At 38.4% G+C, this 18,666-nt stretch overlaps 2 protein-coding genes across 2 annotated transcripts in view; one reads left to right on the plus strand and one right to left on the minus strand.

Annotated features, from left to right (window-relative positions):
- Positions 1 to 4,260, minus strand: part of slc16a2 (solute carrier family 16 member 2) — a 35,849-nt gene extending 31,589 nt beyond the window's left edge. The window contains exon 1 of the mRNA XM_008420387.3: positions 3,201 to 4,260. Coding sequence (XP_008418609.1) covers positions 3,201 to 3,621 — 421 coding nt within the window. The 5' untranslated portion in view covers positions 3,622 to 4,260. The remainder of the gene's footprint in view (positions 1 to 3,200) is intronic.
- Positions 4,261 to 5,131: 871 nt separating this feature from the next.
- LOC103471403 (uncharacterized) lies at positions 5,132 to 18,666 on the plus strand. The gene is made up of 3 exons (XM_081611603.1): positions 5,132 to 5,199; positions 14,096 to 15,873; positions 17,551 to 18,666. Exon 3 carries the CDS (start codon positions 17,553 to 17,555, stop codon positions 18,333 to 18,335), a length of 783 nt encoding a protein of 260 aa, XP_081467729.1. The 5' UTR covers positions 5,132 to 5,199; positions 14,096 to 15,873; positions 17,551 to 17,552; the 3' UTR covers positions 18,336 to 18,666.

An 18,666-nucleotide genomic window follows, 5' to 3' on the forward strand; every position in this document is an offset into this window, starting at 1 on the left:
AAAACTTTCATGAAAATTAAAAAAAAAAAAAAAAAGATTTTTTTATGTTAAATTCATGTCAACTATATAGTTGAAATCAAAAACATGATTTAAAATAAATTAGTCACTCTGTTCCTATAAGTATTAACTCTTCGGGTTAAGATGATAGATATTCTCCTTATTTGCAGGTCTTTCTGAAGGGATCCTGTCATGGATTATGAACCTTGCTCTTGAATCTTGAGTATGCTTTAGTACTTCTTGGTTTAATAATATGTTGACTTCATTTATTTTGCTTATGTTCTATATTCAGCTTCCAACTAGTTAACTTAACCATAAATACTGAATAAACCAAATGTATGCATCTTTTAAACAGAGTAAACCACAAACTTGCTTTCTATCCGCCTGCTGCCTGTAAGTGTGAAGCAACAGGTAGGGGAGGGGCAGAGTGGCTTTACTCTATTCTCCATACAGCTGAGACAAAAGAAACGCCACAGCAGCACTTTTTCTACCGCATAATTAAAACACCTTTAAACCCCAAGAATAGAATAACAGATAAATAACCGTAACCTTTAAAACACCAAAATAAACCCGCCATCATCCTCTCTAATTTTGCATGGACTTCAGAAGTTTCATCCTGCCCCTCTGTTAGCCAGGGCCAAGTCAAATAACACAGAGCAAGGCCGCGCAATGACAACAATGGTGTAATTATACAGAACTATTTGGAAGACATACTTGGGCAATGCTACAACAGTTTTAGGAGCACATCTCAAGCTAGTCTGACTAGTTTCTACTTGCTTGTTATCAACTCTGCCTGGAGTCATTGAGGGGCATTTTAAACAGGTAAACAGGCTGTTAGTCTCAACTTCACCAACAAAAACGTATAATGCAGTTTTTCAAAAACTTCCCAGCCTCCTTGCTTTCAAATGAAGTAACAGATTCGTATGAAAAGTGTGAGGAATATGCTTCCTGTTCAATGCAGCGATCCTTCTGCTCTGTTTCAGATCAGTAGCACAAAGATCAAAATTACTTTAGGCGTTGATAAAAAATTAATCCGCCGCTCCTGTCGAGCCTTTCTTCTGCCCCCGTCTCACACATTCCCCTGATTCGCAAACTGTGCAGCCGGTGCAGCTAGTTGTTTTGAACTTCTTTCCCTCGTTGGGCACACCCGTGTTCATCAGGGGCTCGCTCCCCCACGATCATTAAAGCAGCACAATTTTTTTAAATGTCTTTTTTTAAAAACACTAGCCTTTCATGGGGCATGTGAAAAGATTGGGAATTAAACTGTGACTTGCTGCAGTAACAACGCCATCTGTGTTTCGCAACCCACGTACCTCACCACCATTTTGCTGTTAAAAGTAGAATGTATTTATGCACACCCCGTTGTGGTATTTCAAGATTTCCTTTTGTATCCCTGAAGGCCTGGTAAAATAAATATTTGAGGTGAAGCATTAAAGTGAAACAGATCTTTAACAACCTGTAAAGAAAGATTTATTATTTTGGCTACACAGGCTTTTTTAAAGTGATTCTCAATAGTCTCTCCACTTGAAGGCCAGCCAAGAGAATGACTCAATTTCTGCAATACAGACACTGGATCTAAAGCAGTCACTCCAGTCTAAACAATTTCCTCAATGTAGAGTAGAAAAACACAGCATCCAACCAATTCACATTTACCTTTAGAAAAATAATAACACAAGATAAGGTCTTCATTAATATTTTTAAACACTTTGCCATTTGTAATAATTAATTACAGGCAGCCGTTCAATCTCCTCCCACACATTGTCTTTTACCGTAGCTGGTGATTGTGTAACACTTTGGAAAAATACCCTCCAGTGTTACTGTATGGTGAGAACAGGAAAGAACGAAAGGAGGAACACAATGCCAAAAATAACACCCAAAAATAACACCCGACTTTATTTAAATAACTCACTAAGCAGCAGCTAATACATGTGCATTTTCATCTTTATAGGTCGTTATATAACTGCAGGCTGAATGATTATAATGAATCCAGTGCTAATATTTTACCATAATATGTATATATTCTTGCAAAATAAAACTGCTGTGACTTTCCAAGCTCTAAAATTTTAAAAAATTGTCCTGCTTCTGTTTTTTTATACAGAGTTATTCATAAATCTGACTTTATTTAAATATGTGTGCTATAATCTGAAGCCTCAAAATGAACAAAAATCTATTAAAAATGTTCCCTGTTCACAAATTACAGCTTATTTCCAGCAGACTTTACTGCAGTGCTGCTACTGAACAAATAACACACAGACGTGGTCATTTAAGGGCATGCTGCACATTAGTGTTACTGTTGCTGCTTACAGGGTCATGTGATTATACCAAGTGTTTAACACTTAATCTCACAAGGGAAATCTAAAATATTGTTGGGACTTTGAATAATGTTATGATATGCATGGGTTGAGATTTTAAGTTTGAGTTTAAGTTAGAAACTCAAAACTGCAAAATGTTTTCATCATAATATCACAACATCTTAAAGTCTGTTTAAATAGAGAAAGGTTCAGAGTGACTGGAGTTTTTTCTGGCTGTATGACATAAAGTAACTTAGAATCCTGTTGCTGAGCACTGCCAGACAGCTCCCTGAAAGAAGGCTACTTCAGATCTCCCCCACTTGCAAAACGGACATATTTGACTGTTTTACCAGATGTTTATTCTATGCAAAATCAAAATAGCAAAAATGTTAGACTGTATATAACTTTGCAATAACTGTAAATAACATCTCTGTAGTGTCAGGAGCAATAGGAGTAATTATGTTATTTTACTTAACAGCAATTAGAGTGTGTTGCTTATTTTTATTTAAACATTTTCTGTCTGTAAATATTTTTGGTCTAAGCTATCCCATAAGAACTTCATGCTATCTTATGCTTAAATAATGAACATAATAAATGCACATAAAAGAGAAAATACATGTTCTTTGGGGGAGGTAATAATTTTGAATTTAACAGAAAATGAAAGGGTTTCAGCATCAAAAGCTTAAACTGAAAAATTTAACTAAAAAAGTGATTTAATGGTTGTTTATGTACTGAAAATGGTTGGAAATTCCAGTTTTTATTTATTTTTGTTTCATTTAACGAGCTGAGAAAATAAATTCGTCTGTATTCGAAGTAAAATTGGTGAACATCTAAGTTTTTTAGGGTTGCCGGGGCATCTCTAAGCCACATGTGCATCACCTGGGTCCACTTGTTGCTGTTTTTCGTACTCACCCACTTTGAACTGGGAGGTTTGGTCCTCCGGGTCTGTGTGCTCCTTCACCAGCATCGTATGGAGGATTCCGAAAGAGTTCTGAATCCCGAAGATGGACCCGTTGCACCAGGTTGCAGCAAAAACCACGAGCCAGCCCCAGCCTCCTTCTGGCGGGACAAATCCGGGTCCCTGGCCGTGCATCTCCAGCTGCACCCCAGCTTCAGCATCAGGAGAGGCGGAGAAAGTAGGCTTGGACTCTCCGTCTATCAGTTGCACGGCATTATCCTCCTTCGCGATTTTACACTCGCTGCCCGCCGGCTTGCTGCCGTCCGCCTCCGAGGGAGCATCTCTCGGCTCCATCTGAGGCTCTGCGCCCGGCTGCTCCGTCCGGGACTTCTCTGTGGACGGCTTCGCTTGAATCTCTATCCCGTTGATCCCCATGCTGTCTGGACTGGAGGGGAGGTTACTGCTGGATTTTGGCGTTCATGCCGGGGATATAGGTCACTGACATAACAGCAGCGATTTGAATAACAGATTTGATTGGCTATCTGTCAAACGTGCAAGACGGATGGTGGTTCACTGGCACACGAGCCTCCTACACGCCGCTGGAAGCCGAAGTCTGAGCGTCAACTTCTGAGAATAAACCCCAGCCTACAAGCGCTACATTTTCCATTCTGGACTCCGTGTTTCCAGGAATTCACCGACCTAATCTTCCTTTCTAATATAATGTGTGTTCCCAGGAAGTGCCTGTAGAGAGTTAACCCATATATTTATTTACTTGTACTACTGGTTCCGCTCGGTGCGTCCGCTCCGCTTCGACACCGCGCCGTATTGTCACGCAGTCCGCACCCGGTCCGTAACATCTCGCAGGCGGTGCAAGCATTAGCGATGTCTCGCACCCCGTCTTTCCCTTGACACATTCACGTTGTTTCGGATATAGCTAGGCCTGCGTGAGTCCCAGGTGTGGGCTGTGTCGGCTCTCAACTGTCAACACTGCTTCTGCCGTCATTGAGCTGCTGCTCACCACCGCCTCCTCTCCCTTCTCCGCCGCGGGCAGACAGTTGGAGCCAATGGGACAACTTCGTGGCCGTGACGGAAAGAGGCGAATATTGACGAATCAACGGGACGGACAACTTGCATGCTGTAGCTAACATACTGTAGCTAGCATGTACAATTGTAGCTTCTAAGAAACTGTAGCACTTTAAGCTGTTAAATATACCTGGTAATTGTTAAAACTATTAAGTTTAGACTTTGTTATTGCATATCTGAAACTAGTCTTATACTTAACGTATAAATTATTTTTATGTCTAAATAGTAGACAAGAATCATAAAGGTGTCAGTTTCAACATAATAAACACTACAATCTCTTTTGGATGGTTATGGCAACATACTGGTGTCTCTGTAAATTATATTATAGTTTGAAAATATTTATTGTAGTGATTCAATTCAGAAGTAAAAGTCATATTCATCAGGCATTTTTTCAGTTGATTTAGATGCCAGGCAAATAAAACCCAAATTCATTAGGACTAACATTGCATGGGAAAAAAAAAACAATTCAGACATGTTATGCTATGGTCGTCACTACTGGGTAGTCATCATTGTTAGATAAGCATTGCTACAATAGCTGGCTGGTTAATGTTTCCAAACATATTAATAAAAAATTAGCTGGAAGGAAAAAGTGCGGCAGAAAAAACTTAAAAAGTTCTTCAAACAATAGCAGTAAACGTAACCTTAACAAGGAACTACAATCCCTCCTTTTAAAAATGTTGAGATATTAATGTGGGTTAAACCAAACATCTTCTTTATAATCTTTGCACAAAATTATTTAACCTGCTAAATTCTGTGCATTTTGAGTTCCTTTCAAAATGAAGTTGCTGCTTACTGTGTTTACACTTTCATTTCATGTGAAAATGGCTGCAACAAGATTTACATCCATATCTCTGACCCTCAGTCAAATCCAGAAGTAGAAGTGAAGCCTCCTGCACAACCGTCAAAGATACAGAAAGGGGTCTCTGAATGGTAAGTCAACAACAAAACACTTGTCTTTTCCAGCAGCCATTGTACAGCACATAGAGCAGTAGAATCAGCTGACCAAACTTGCTTGTCTTCTACTAAGACGAGCAGTAGTGGGTTTAGCTCTGCGCGGATTGCTATGAGAAGGACTGGGCTCGACTAGAATTGCTGTAAGGGGCAGTGCCCGCGGATTAACGTCAGTGTCAAGAGGTATTTGACACCAAAATAGATTAACTTTTTATCCAGAAAACAGCTGGATGGACTTTTGGATAAATTTTGTATAATAGGTCCCTCTTTAGAGGAAATCAAGGGTTTTCAAAGTGTGGGAGAGCTAGCTCCCCCTTCAGAAACAAATGGACAAATTTCCCAGTTTCAAATAATTATGTTCATACTTCCATCCTTCCTCAATCTCCTACTCAACCTAGCTTTTGATTCTACAAATTTAATCTTTGGCAGAGTCTTGGTATAGTTGGCTAAATATCTGCAGTTACTGTATTTATGTTTTTTCTCTCATGTGCCCCTTCCTCCCTCACCCCTGAAGAACTTTGCCTCTCCTGAGGAGAGTTAAATCCCCACAGTTTGAAAACCCATGGTTATTTATAATGAATGTATGAAATAGTTTCACTTTTCTGATTTAATATTTAGGAAAGTAGCACTTTTTAATGGGAATCTAATTCAATAAGGTGCAACTCTATAGCTTTATGCTTTTCATGATTTCCTCCAAGAAAATCAGTTATGATGCAAAGGTGAAAGGCATTTTCCGGAGGTATTAAATTATAAACACAAAATCAGTCAAATGTATTTAAGACATAGATGTACACCAATATACATCAGTTTTACTTTTTGTGTTTTAATTTAGTTGTAAGACATCTGTTCAAAGGAACTGTTTAAGAAGATGAAATAAACTCTGCCCTGAATAGGATTTTGGCTCTAAGACAACTAAGTGGTTTGGAGTATCAACATATTTTTATTATTTTTCTTGTTGTTTTTCCTCGGTATTTCAGTGTTTCTAGTAACATTTTTTATTTAGATTATTTTTACCTGTATTCTGTTCATCTGCAATAGAGTGTTTGATCAATACATGAGAAGTCTACATGGATTTTAGGAAAATTTGGCACCAATTAAAGACACATGGAAGTGCTTTTTGAAAAGCACTGGAGCAGACTGGAGTGAAACTGGGATCCTTGAAAGTCTTTGAAAACTGTCACGTGTCACTCTCAGCAGTGGCACAAAATGTGGGTATGCAGCGCAGGCAACACATAGGGGCGCCAGAGGGGGCGTCAAAACCTCGTCTGGAGGGGCCGGCGCGCCTTACGCTCCTTCACCTCGCGCACATAACGAGGTAAATGTAGCGAGTTGTACCCTTCACGTATCGTCGCCTCGGGGGGGGGGGGGGGGGGGGTGAGTGAGCATCGCTCTTTCACCCTGACGTTCCTTCCCTCGGGAGGGGGGAGGGAGGGGGGCGCCGATCTATGTTTTTGCATCCACCTGAATAATGTGTAGTTGCGCCACTGACTCTCAGCCTGGGTTGCACATGGCGTAGCAGAGGAGCAGACATCCCATAATGCAGGTTAAAAAAAAACATCTGATAGAGATGATGTTCCTTTTCTCACTGTCATCTTTTTTTTCCACAAAAAAATATGTGAATACTTTCTGCACTACTGTCAAATTGTTTCACTAATTTAGAAATTCACTAATTTAGAAATAAAGCATTGATAGAAATGTGCTTTCACCATTTAGGTCAATGCTTTCAAACAAAAGCAGCATTGTTTCTCCTAAACCGTCCATATGACTGAAGGACTTGGAGAAGAGAGTGTGCACAGAGATTAATTAAGTAAATTTCACACATAAGCAGGAATTTTAATTCAGTAAGCACCAAAAACAGCCCTCTCTCTGTCATAATCGGTTAATTTAACAGTGGAAATAAAAGCTGAGAATGCTGATCAAATGATAAGTAACATAGAAGGCCACTTTCTCATAGCACAACACAGATGTGCACAGATATGCAAACTACTAAAACTCCCCTAGAGCACCAGAAGCCTTTATTCAAGCATGTTTAATTTGTTCGTCTTGACAAAAAGGGTGTGCAGATGTGGAAACTTACTGCTATGACTGTTTTACTGTTTACTCATTAAGTCATTCAGTGACATCTTGTTTTAAATGGATCCGAGGCATTTGGAAAAAACTTTATTTCGTTGCCGTTATCAGAATGCACCAATTATAGCCCTCATCTCCTGTCTTAATGTTGGCAATCTGCTGCTGGAAACAATCTTAATTGTGGCCTCCAGTTTGGAGGTCCAAATAAGTTTCCAGTTTGGACCTGCCGTTTAAGCTTACACCACAAATCTCCTTGATGGTAGGTAACTACCTTGGGAGGGCCATTCATGACTGTTTGCCTTTCAAAGCCAGTTTTTATTTGCTTAGGTTTATTGCCCTGTTGGTACACTTTACTGTGTTGATATTTCAACTGTCTATCCAAACTTTTACCTACAAATTAAAGGAAACTGTAAAAAAAACCAACTAAACTAAGGTTCATATTGTAAACCAGAATTTGCAGGTACTTAAATATCTCTACCTACAATCTTGCCAGTTTTACATCGCCACAAACCGTGAGGGAGCCAAAAGGGAAAGAAGCTCCAAAGTTGACGTATCCAGACAGGACTGAAACTAGCTACCCAAATGAATACACCAAATGGCAGCTGGAGAAAAGTTTTGTTGTCAGAGATTAAGCCTAAGAACCACGTCCCAATATCCCCAAGCATGGTAGTGGTAGCATGATGATATGGGTCTGTTTTAGTGTGACTGAAAAAGCAGATGGAATAATGAGGTGGAGGACTGTCTTTGAATTTTTCATCTTCACCACAGATGAGCAGCTGAACGTTGGAAACAGGAAAAACTATCCCAAACATGCCTTAAATGGGGCTTGAAAGCATTAGAGCCTACAGAAAGCAATCATTTTTAAACAATTTGCAAATACAAAATTTTTTTATTGTGACTGCATAAAATATACAATAAATTTAAACAGTTTATTATTGAAGTTGTAGATTCCATATATTGTCACCATCCACAATGAAAAAAATGAATAAAAAGTTTAAAAAATTAAAAATAATTAAACACCCCAAATCAATCGGGCTTTTATGTTGATGGTGATGAGGGTATGTAAAATCCATACTACTGACCAAAACTGTTTCCTAAGGGCACTACGTTGGATCTGTGCACCATTTCTAACACAACACTAACAGTTTTATTGCTTGAACTTGTTTTACTTGCACTCTGCTCTATTTTGGCAAAAATCTTCCCACCCAGAGGAAAGTGTCTCAATCACAGTTTGACCTTTGTTTTGTTTTGCTTTGTTTGTCTTTCAAGCCGCAACACATAAAAAGCTTAAAAATATAATAGGGGAAATGTGAGTTACAGCATACTCAGTGGATATCTAATTACACAAGCAGCCACAGGCTGGTAAAAGTACTTTATGGTTATTGTAATATTGAGTTGAACCTTTGTGATTAAGTAAAGTTATACTCAATGACATGCACATATGTTTTCTTCACTTAGTTGAACTAAGAAACCTCAAATGGCAAGTATTACAATAGGAAACATCTACCACTAAGGGGCGCTACAACCATGTGTAAAATGTCTAAGATTACAAGGCTAAAGCATGCATGGGAAAGCTGTCAACTTTTATCACATTAAATAGGTCATAGCTGACTATTAGAACCACTGTTACAGTTTCAGGTATTTTTGGGTATGTTGTACAAGTTTTACAGATCTAGAAAGAGACATTTTGTCTGTTCTTCAAACCAAGTAGCTCAAACTAAGTCAGATCAAAGACAGATCTGTGAATATCAATCTTGCCATTTATTTCCAGCTGGATGTGGGTCTGGACTTTTATTGGGCTATTCACACATTAATATCCTTTGGTCTAAGCAATCCCATTGTAGCTCTGCCAGAATATTTAGAGTCTTTGTCCTGCTGGAATGAACTTCCTCCCCATTGTAAAATTATTTGGGCTTCTTCCAGTACTGCCCTGTGTCTAGCTTCATTCCACTTCCCATAAACTCAAATACCAGTTTTTCAGATACTTTTGAAAAAAAGTCAATTTCAGCATGATACATCCACCACCATGTTTCGCAGTTGTGCTGGGGTGTTCAGGGTGTTTTTTTTGCTGTTTTTCAGAATATCTTATTTTATATAAGTCAATCAAGTTTTATTTGTGTAGCACATTTCAGCAACAAGGCAGTTCAAAGTGCTTTATATCATAAAAACATAAAAACACAAAAATACAAAGTAATAAAAGACATCTCACACAGTAAACTAATAAACATTACATTTTGTCCAGCGCCATCGCTACACATCAAAATGTTGATCAATGTTTCATTTATTTTGGTTCAAAAGCAACTCTAAAAAGGTGGGTTTTTAGTCTAGCTTCAAAGGAAATCAATGTTTCAGCTGTTTTGCAGTTTTCTGGAAGTTTGTTCCAGAATTGGGAGTTTTGCTGTGTTCATATAAGATTTGAGCCAAAAAAAGAACTAATCAGGACTCAAGTCTGACTTTTGACGATGACTTTCTTCTTCCATGGAGTCTAAACTTGTGGCTGTTAATATTTGTCAAGGGCTGCAGTGCCTCCAGATGCGCAACACATTTTTCAGTTTTTTATTGGAAAAACATGTTTATAACAATGTACCACTTTCCCTCCACTTTTCAAATATGCATTTGCTTAAGACTGGACTTCAACTAATAATCAAATCTCATATTGTCCACTTTTCACCTACAGTTTGGCTTCGGTAACAGATTAGAGGGAGCGACTTGTATGCTGTTAGGTAGTGATACCACAGAAATCTTACTCCTCCATGTCCTTAAAGGCTGCCTGTGATACAAAGAGAGCAATAAAATGTATTAAAAACTGAAAGTCTTTCTAATTGAAAAAAATGAATGCTAAAAATATTAAGTGAAGAATATACTTTCTATCACACTGATTGTAAGGAAACGCGGTGTGATATTTAATGTGAGCCCGCTTTACGATACGAGCTGCTCCATTGTCAAACATGTGTTTCCTATTATTCTCCTGAGGACTGGGTAGACAGCATGGGCCACTGTGGCTCCACCGGGTTAAAATTAGCGGTGCACTCGTCTTGTCTGTGTCTAGATATACAGCCACCTCAGGATTCCTTTTGAATGAAGTGGTGAGAGGTCAAAGGTGACGGGGATCCAGCCCGTAGTAGTGCTTCCTGTTTAAAACAAAATAGTTTAAATCCTCAGAGAGGTGTGTGGGTAGGTGGGGGAACGAGGCCCACACATTTCTGCATTTCAACAAGTCAGCTGGGGCTTGACTCACTGACTGAATGAAAAAACAAAACCATGTGATACGATTATTAGAAATAAGCTGCTGAGGGGAACTGCTGCCTTATATGGTTCCTGGCTTCCTGCAAAGAAATAGGAGTATTCTATACAGATTTGACGAAATAAAGTAGATTATGTTATGTTTAAGTGCTAGCAGTGATACATTTAGGTATCACTGCCAGTAGCAGGACATGTTGTCCTGCTACATGTCTAACATCTTGCTCCAACTTGTTGTTGTGGGGTGGAGGAATTTGCATTGGGAGGCAGGTCATTATCTTAAATGCTATGACTCAGTGCATGACTTCCTTTAATCAGTCTTTGGTACCTTGTTGGAAAAGTTTAATACACTGGCATACCCATGGCAACAGAAAACTATGCTATTTAACAGTTTATGCCTTGTTTTGTGAAGTCATAAATAAGACAAAACACTGATGTGTAGCACAGGTGAAATCTGCACACAGGTATGTGCCTGCACACTGAGCTCTGCTTGGTTTCCCCTGAAAGTTGAGTTGGGTAATTCATGCTGGAATGAGCAAGAGTGTTACACAGCAACTTTACTGACCAACTCTAGGACACTGTAATAGTTGTCTGGGATACTGTATGTCATGCTGTGTTTCAAAATGTGTTTCCGATCATGTTTCTTACTGTTTATTTGTTATTGCGTGCTTGAACTTGAGAGATGGTTTGTCATCTGTTCAGGTTACCGACACAAGATTACAAATGATTTGTAGTCATTTGTGACTACAAATCATGAGACTTTTGCTTCCATGTGGAGGAATTTTGACCAAATGTTCTTTGGGAACTTTGACTAGGACACTTTCAAACCTTGATGTTTGTTTTCTGAGCCATTCAGATGTGAATTTGCTGCTGTACTTCAGGTCGTTGCCCTGCTGCATAACCCAAGAGAACAGAAAATTTCTTCCAGATTTTGTGGTAAAAAGGAGAATTTATTATCACAATTTCTACTTTGCAATCTGTCCTGGTCAAATTTGATTTCTGGTTTGTTTGGGAGTGTTTTTATTGTTTTACTGAAATTCTTGTTTTATATCCTAAATAATGCAAAATAAACTTTCCAGATATTTCCCAATGTCTTTGTGGTTGTCAAGATACTATTGGGCAAATGTGAAACAGTCATCATTGTGTGGCAGACAATGTATAATTGTCCTTAATTTAAAACGTCTAGAATCTGCTCAACGTGATATAATCAATAATTAATATAGTTTCACTATGAAATGGCATTGGTCATTGTCAACACTACAAATGGGATTAAGAGTTCAACTGATACAAAGAGTGTTTATTTGATGTTGCGAGACAGATATACAACAGATTTACAACTTTTTTTTTCTGTTGCCATGGTGACAGGTTATTTGGTCACCTAATTGCATATTTTGTGGGTCATATATGTCCTATATTTTTGTTTGCTTTAGTGCAGTTGTGTGCTAGCAACATATTCTTTGTCGTGTGTAATAGTTGTAAGATTTTCGGATGAGTTTGATCAGAGGTTGAGATTTGGGCTGGGATTTTTGAGTTGGAGAGGAGTTTTTATGTTGTGTTTGGGAGGAAACAGTCAGTCATCTGGCAACCCAGCTTGGATAGCGTGTTTTTCTTTTATAAGCGACTTATCTCAAAAGGGTCACATATTTGTCCATAACATTTTAGCTGTTTCTTCAGATGTTACCAGTTTGTCCAGAAAATAATTAAGCACATGGGAATAAAAAAAAGAGTTTAAGGAATTTCATAAGGCTTGCTTATGAGGAAAAAGTCATTTGATAGAGTTCTGTCTTTTGACTATTGAGAGAGACTGTCTCAGTTAACAGTGAATGCAGTGATTTATCCCTTTGATACATCACTGCAACCTGAGCCGTGATGATCCAAGCAAGCTGTTGAATCTTATCAGTCTCTGACGGTAAAAAAAAACAAAACAGGGGGACACATAGGGGATGTGAAGGAGATGATTGTCTCATGTAGCCAAAACATTAAAGCATGGAGCAAAGCTGAAAAAGCAGTGGTGATGAGGGAAAACTATGAAAGGAGCAGGAGAAAAGTACAAAATTTTCCATTGTGGTTTGTTACACCACCACTGAATGACTAAACAGAGTGATGCTTATAAGTAAATGCTAATGTGAGCGAGCTCCGTGTTTAAAAACATAAACATGCTAACAAATGCTAATTGGTACAAAGAAAACCACATTTGGGGTTGAATGAAGAATGTTACCAATAACCCCTGGGGAATACAGTGTTTGTATTTAACATTGATTGATTTCATGTGTCTACTGTTACATAAAGCAGTAAAATGTAAGATCTGTTAGCACTTAGTGCCGTTGCTAAATATATATCAAATACAATAATCCAATAATACTACTTGTTGTTTTATCAGATAGTGTTTACTTCAATTCCTGTAATTTGTTTATAAAAAATATATAAACCAAAATATATGTTGTATTTTTTCTTATTACTGAAGTACATTTTGAGTAAAGATGCCTGGGAGATGGTGGTAAATAGGCTTGTGTCCAGAACTGTTTGCTCTGTTTGTTTGCTTACTTTTGTGCCTTCTTGTTCAACAAATGACAATCTTAACATATTAGAAAAGGTCTAACATGTGTGTCTAACATCTTTCAGAATAAAAAATAAATAAATAATTCTTGCTTTAGTAGATACCCAACAACTCCAAAACAGCATGTACAAGCAGAATAAATGTCATTTTAATTAGAAAATGCTATTCATATTCATTCTGATTAAATTATACATTTTAATATTTTGTGCTCAAACTGAAGAAGTTTCATCCTTTCACCCCTTATCTGGTCTGCATGTTCAAAGCTTGAATTGACTGCGAACCAGGCGTGTTTCATCTAGTCTGAGGAAGTGTAATAAACTTCATCAAAAATAATTCTGTGTTGCGTTGCACAACAAGAAGTAAAGAGAACATGCAGCTACTGAGGTTTCACTCTTTTGGCGACGCCTTTTCTGAGCACTAATCCCAGCTAGATGAAAACCCCTTAAGCTTCGTTTCCAGAACCTAGTTTTACAAAGAACTTTTATTTAGAGCTTAACATTGTGGCAACCATGACTCTCCGAGGCTAACAGTAAACAAGTGTGTTGTCCTTCCTTCCTAGTAAAAGCAATTAAAAAAAGATCATGGAGTGTTTCATGAGTCTGAAAACTTTTGTTCTATTTAAACTTGTTGGATTAGTTTATAAGAATGCATACACACACAACAATAAATATGTTCTGTGTTTATTTAAGGGCTGTGCTGGTGTACCTTTTACAACCACAAGCTTACGTGTATTTTATCAGGATGTTTTTTGATGAACTAACAGTAATGCATAATGGCAAAGGGAAAATAAAATGATGCGTGCTTTTCAAATGTTTTTACCAATGAAAATCTAAAAAGTGTGACATGCAATTGTATTCAGCATGTCTTTGTGTGATAATATCCATCATTTTGATATTAATATTGGTAATAATTAACTCTTTATTTAGCCCAGTAAGATGCAGAGTCTTTTCTTTCTGGTAGTCCATTTCAATCCATCCATCCACTCTCTATACCTGTATATCTTTGCAGGTCAAGTCGGAGCATTTGGCTGTACGTTTGTGGACAGAGGGCGGGGTTACTTCCAGAAGAGGAAACCAGTCCATTGCAGTGCAACACCGAGACACGACAAACAACCACTCAAACACATTTACTCCTAAGTCAAATTTTGAGACCAATTAATCTTAGACAAGCGTTTTCAGACTGTGAGGCAAAGTCAAAGACTTGGAATCTGATTGGTCAGCCAGTCAGTTTGTTTGATTTGCTTTTTAAAACTGTAAGCCAGACTGCTTATCAATGTCTGGCTTACAGACATTGATAAGCCAGACATTAATACCATGTTCAAGTCAACACCTAATGTCAATAGGTGTCAGAAATGCTCCTTTTGTTGTTTCACAACTACCATTAATATTAATAATTACAAGAACAACAAGAAGTAGCCTGAAACTATTGCACAAAAAAGGTCTTCCAATTTTGATCATGAAGGAGAAAAAACTAAGTAAACTTGTTTGCACTTTGTGGTCTATAATAATTCAAAATTGTTGGCTTCAAGTGGATAAGAGTTAGCATGATAGCACTAAGACACATAGAGTTTTCAGCGTTAAGCTACACTAATCAGGCTAATTGAGTGATTTTGTTGTGCTCTAAGCCACTGTAACAGGAGAATACGAAGCTTTATTTGTGTAAAATTTTTATTTTTTAACTTTGGCCCACTGCTCATTATAATTTAATATTGTGTATTTAGATAGAATTGTAATTTTCCTGTGTCCCCCTTGTAGTCTGTGCCCCTGTGTAGGGTTTCTATACAAGTGAAGTGAGTAATGAACTGCTTTCAGAAATCGTTTTCCAGATAAACTCCTAAACCTATCCATTTATTCATCACTTACACAAGTGAAGTGAGTAATAAACTGCTTTCCGAAATCATTCTCCAGATAACAAACTCCTAAACCTATTCATCCAGTCATTATAAACTCCAAACATACCAGACATGTCTCAGTGCTTTCAGCTAAGGTTGGTTAAGGTTGTGTAAATCTCCTAAAACCGAAGGGAATACTCTGCCCTGGTACTTTTCTTTTCCTTGGTACCACATTACCCCTTGGGAAGAAGAATAAAAAAACTGCTTAGCAAGTTTTACTCCATAAAAGGATTAGAAAAGAGAAGGCTTCCATCATTTCATTCCTTTGTCACAACGGGGTCGCATGAGAAGAGGGAGTCTGTAACAAACAGGCATGGACGCATTCCTCACCCTCCACTCTCAGAGGCACTCATAAACACACACTGTAACGACCTTATGTCCCGCTCTGCTCCACGAGATCACCTGCAGAGTATGCAGGAACTTTATCTTTAAAGTATGTGATCAAAAGCAGACATATTCACCTCCGGTGTAAAACAAACACACGTAAAACAAACACACCCAACTAGCACAAGCATGCCTCCTGCTGCTGCCGAGCCAATTAACATGCAGAACAACACTCATCTTTGTGGTAACTGGCCCCCACCTCACACCCCTTTCCAGACAGCTTAAAAAACTCCGTTCAAAAGAAGAAAGAAAGGAACACTGATGGCTAGTTGGAGGACTGCTTGAGAAAGAAAAGGCACTGTGAAAAAAAACAGAGTATGACGATGAGAAGAAGGGAGGGAGAGGCAGCCACTCAGGGGAGAAACAGAGGGGGTGTTGAAGAGGAGGAGGAGGAGAGAGTTTGAGAAATAGTTTAAAACAGTGAGAACTGCAGACATTCGTGAGCACATGGAAAGAGCCAGAGCAGCGGGAACAAAGAACTTTAAGAAAACAAACTAAACAGCATCGAAAGGTAGAGTACTTTCACAACTTTTCATTCATTTTATTATAAATACCTTCTCCTAACCAGCTGCAAAATAGTTGCATGCTTTGTTTTGTTTTTCTAAAGGTTCAGCCATCAGTAATTATCTTTAAGGACACATGAAGAACTAAAATTCATTTTTGATTTATCTAAGTCATAAAATACAGTCACTGGTTTGCTCTTGAAGTTTCGGGCTCCCACAGACCTTATCTAGCTTTCTGTCAGGAGTAAATGGAAGTGCTGATCTGTGTCACCCCAATAGCTTCCAGCAGTCAGATTTATTTATCTTACGGTGTTTACAGGATGGAGACCAGAACATTGCAGATGTCTGGGTGTATTTAAAGGCATCTCTTAGCAGAAAGTAGACTTGAAGAACCCCCCTTAAAAAAACAAGTTGGTTTTTTTGTTTGTTTTTTTCAAATTTTGGGATCAAACTGTGGTCAAGGAAGAACAAAAAAGATTGGTGTTAAACTTTTTACTTAGTAGGGGAAAAAAAGGTACAACATTGTACATATTGTGATTAAAACTTTTTCCTTTTCAGCTGTGTTCAAGGTTGTGGCTCATGATAGTTATATTCCTTTTCATTTTTTAAATGTGGAGAAATAAAATTTACAATACCAGTTGACGCAGCCGAAACTTGCTGAAAAATATGCTTTGGAGTGCTGAATTCTGGCATCAGTGCATAAAACCACAACCACTCCCACAAAAAAGGTCAAGATGTATCTAATCAGATGAAATGTTATCTAAAAGCAATAGCTTTGAGGCCTAGCAAACCAGCACTCAGTGAAGAATTTAAAAGTTCTCTCATAACCTCATAAGTCTACCAGCAATTCACCACAGTGTTGGAAACGAAGGAACGTGCCCAAGGTTCCACCTGCTTCACAATCCTGAGACAAAATAGTGTTTCCAATGGTAAGAAGAGAAATCTGTCCTTCCTACTTGTTTTTACTTACATGGAGCTCAACACACATTTACTGCATAGGTAAGGTGCTCAATAATCCTCAGGTCTTTTTTTGTCACAAATTGTTCACCATATTCCCATTAAAGTGGCCAATTATACCACTAAAACTGTCTGAAGAGGAAAAAAGAAACTATGAAAGATTTCCATACGGTACCGTTGCAGACATTATGTCATCGAAAAGCGTTTTCAGGTCAGGGGAGGGGGCGGTCCGTATGCGGAGGCCTTATGGACGTGGCCATCACGTGTTCGAGTCCCACCCTGTTGGCCTTTGCTGCATGCCTTCTCCCTCTTTTATTGTCCACTTTCCTGTCAATCTGCTGTCAAATTGAGGCCACTAGAGACAAAAATATCCTTTAAAAAGAAGAAAAGTGTGTTTTAAAATGTGTTATTTACTATAAAGACCAACTGACAGGTCAATTATGATTTATTATGTTCTTACTCTTCAGAATTTTAGGTTTTTAGCCTATTCCCATTTTTACTGATATTTATGTAAAATAAATGTAGTTCCACAGATCTTATTTTTAATATGGCACAATTTTCAGGATTTGCTTTTGCGTGACTTGACATTCTTAAAATTACTATTCTTTATACCTTGTTTAAACAAAGTAGTTGAATTATCTATTAAAGCTGGTATCAATATGACATGGATAACTGCATGTGCTTGGTCACAATAATGTGAGTGATCTATTTTTGCTTTCTTTTTCCAGAGATGGGATCACTTTGTGGGAACCTGGCTGTACTTCTCCTCTTCCTCTCACCTCTAATGCACTCCCACCTCTTCGCTCGTGCTTCTACATCTTCCCCACCCATCACTCGTAAGAAGATCATAATCGTGGAACACTTCACCGTAGTTAACCCCAACGCTGATTATGAGGACTTCAGCATTGTTCATGAAGTGGTACCTTCTGCTAAAAGTCCCCGTTTGAACAGTGAAGTTGTGAATACACCCTGTGAATACAATTCCTGCCTGGAAAATCAGGAGCCCTGTGAAATGATCAAAGCTAGAGAAGGGTGTCTCTGCCCTGGGGTGAGTGATGAGGACAGGCCTCCTCATGCTCCACGTATCGAAACACTGCAGCCGATCACCACAGGGGAAAACGCAGGGAAGATAGAGGTGCAGTGGTGCGCTCCTGACTCCGTTGTTTCCTCCTACAAGGTGACTGTAGAGGGAAGTGGAAACGATTTGGAGTTTGGGGATGGTGCCCGACGAGCCACGGTGGGATCTTTGGAGGTGGGGACAAAGGTTTGCGTGGAAGCAATAAACAAAGCAGGACACAGCAGTTACTCAGACTTCTCCTGCAAGCGGTACGAACGCCCTGAATCTTTGGAGCTCCAACTGCTGGCTGGGGTCATAGGAGGAGGAATCGTCTTAATTCTGCTTCTTATTATAGTAGCTGTGGTCCTCTGTAGGAGAAAAATGTGTCAGAAGGCGCAGCAGGAATCAGTCAGTGGACTGGGAAATCCCTCTTACAAATCAGAAAGAGCATCATGAGCCAGACAAAAGAAACGTGGACAGTTCAATCCAGTCAAGTTAATTAATAACAAAAGATTAATAGTTTCTTATGGTGTGTCTTATGACAAATATATGGTTTAAACTCCTGTTTCAATGAATTTCCACGCAATCATGCAAAGATCAGTGAAATATGACTAACATTTGCTATTTTGTTGTTAGTTTTACAGGTTTGTTTGCAGGCGAATTAACCTTAGTAGATTAATTTAATAGTATTTTGTTGAGGTTTTTTTTATTGTTAAGCTTACATATTAATTGTGTTTTTCTAGAGTGCTGACTGAAATTGTTTTAATAAAATTATTTTTTTATAAAA

Source organism: Poecilia reticulata, chromosome 10 (genome assembly GCF_904066995.2).
Source record: "Poecilia reticulata chromosome 10, P_reticulata-male-v2, whole genome shotgun sequence".
Classification (NCBI taxonomy): Eukaryota; Metazoa; Chordata; class Actinopteri; order Cyprinodontiformes; family Poeciliidae; genus Poecilia; species Poecilia reticulata.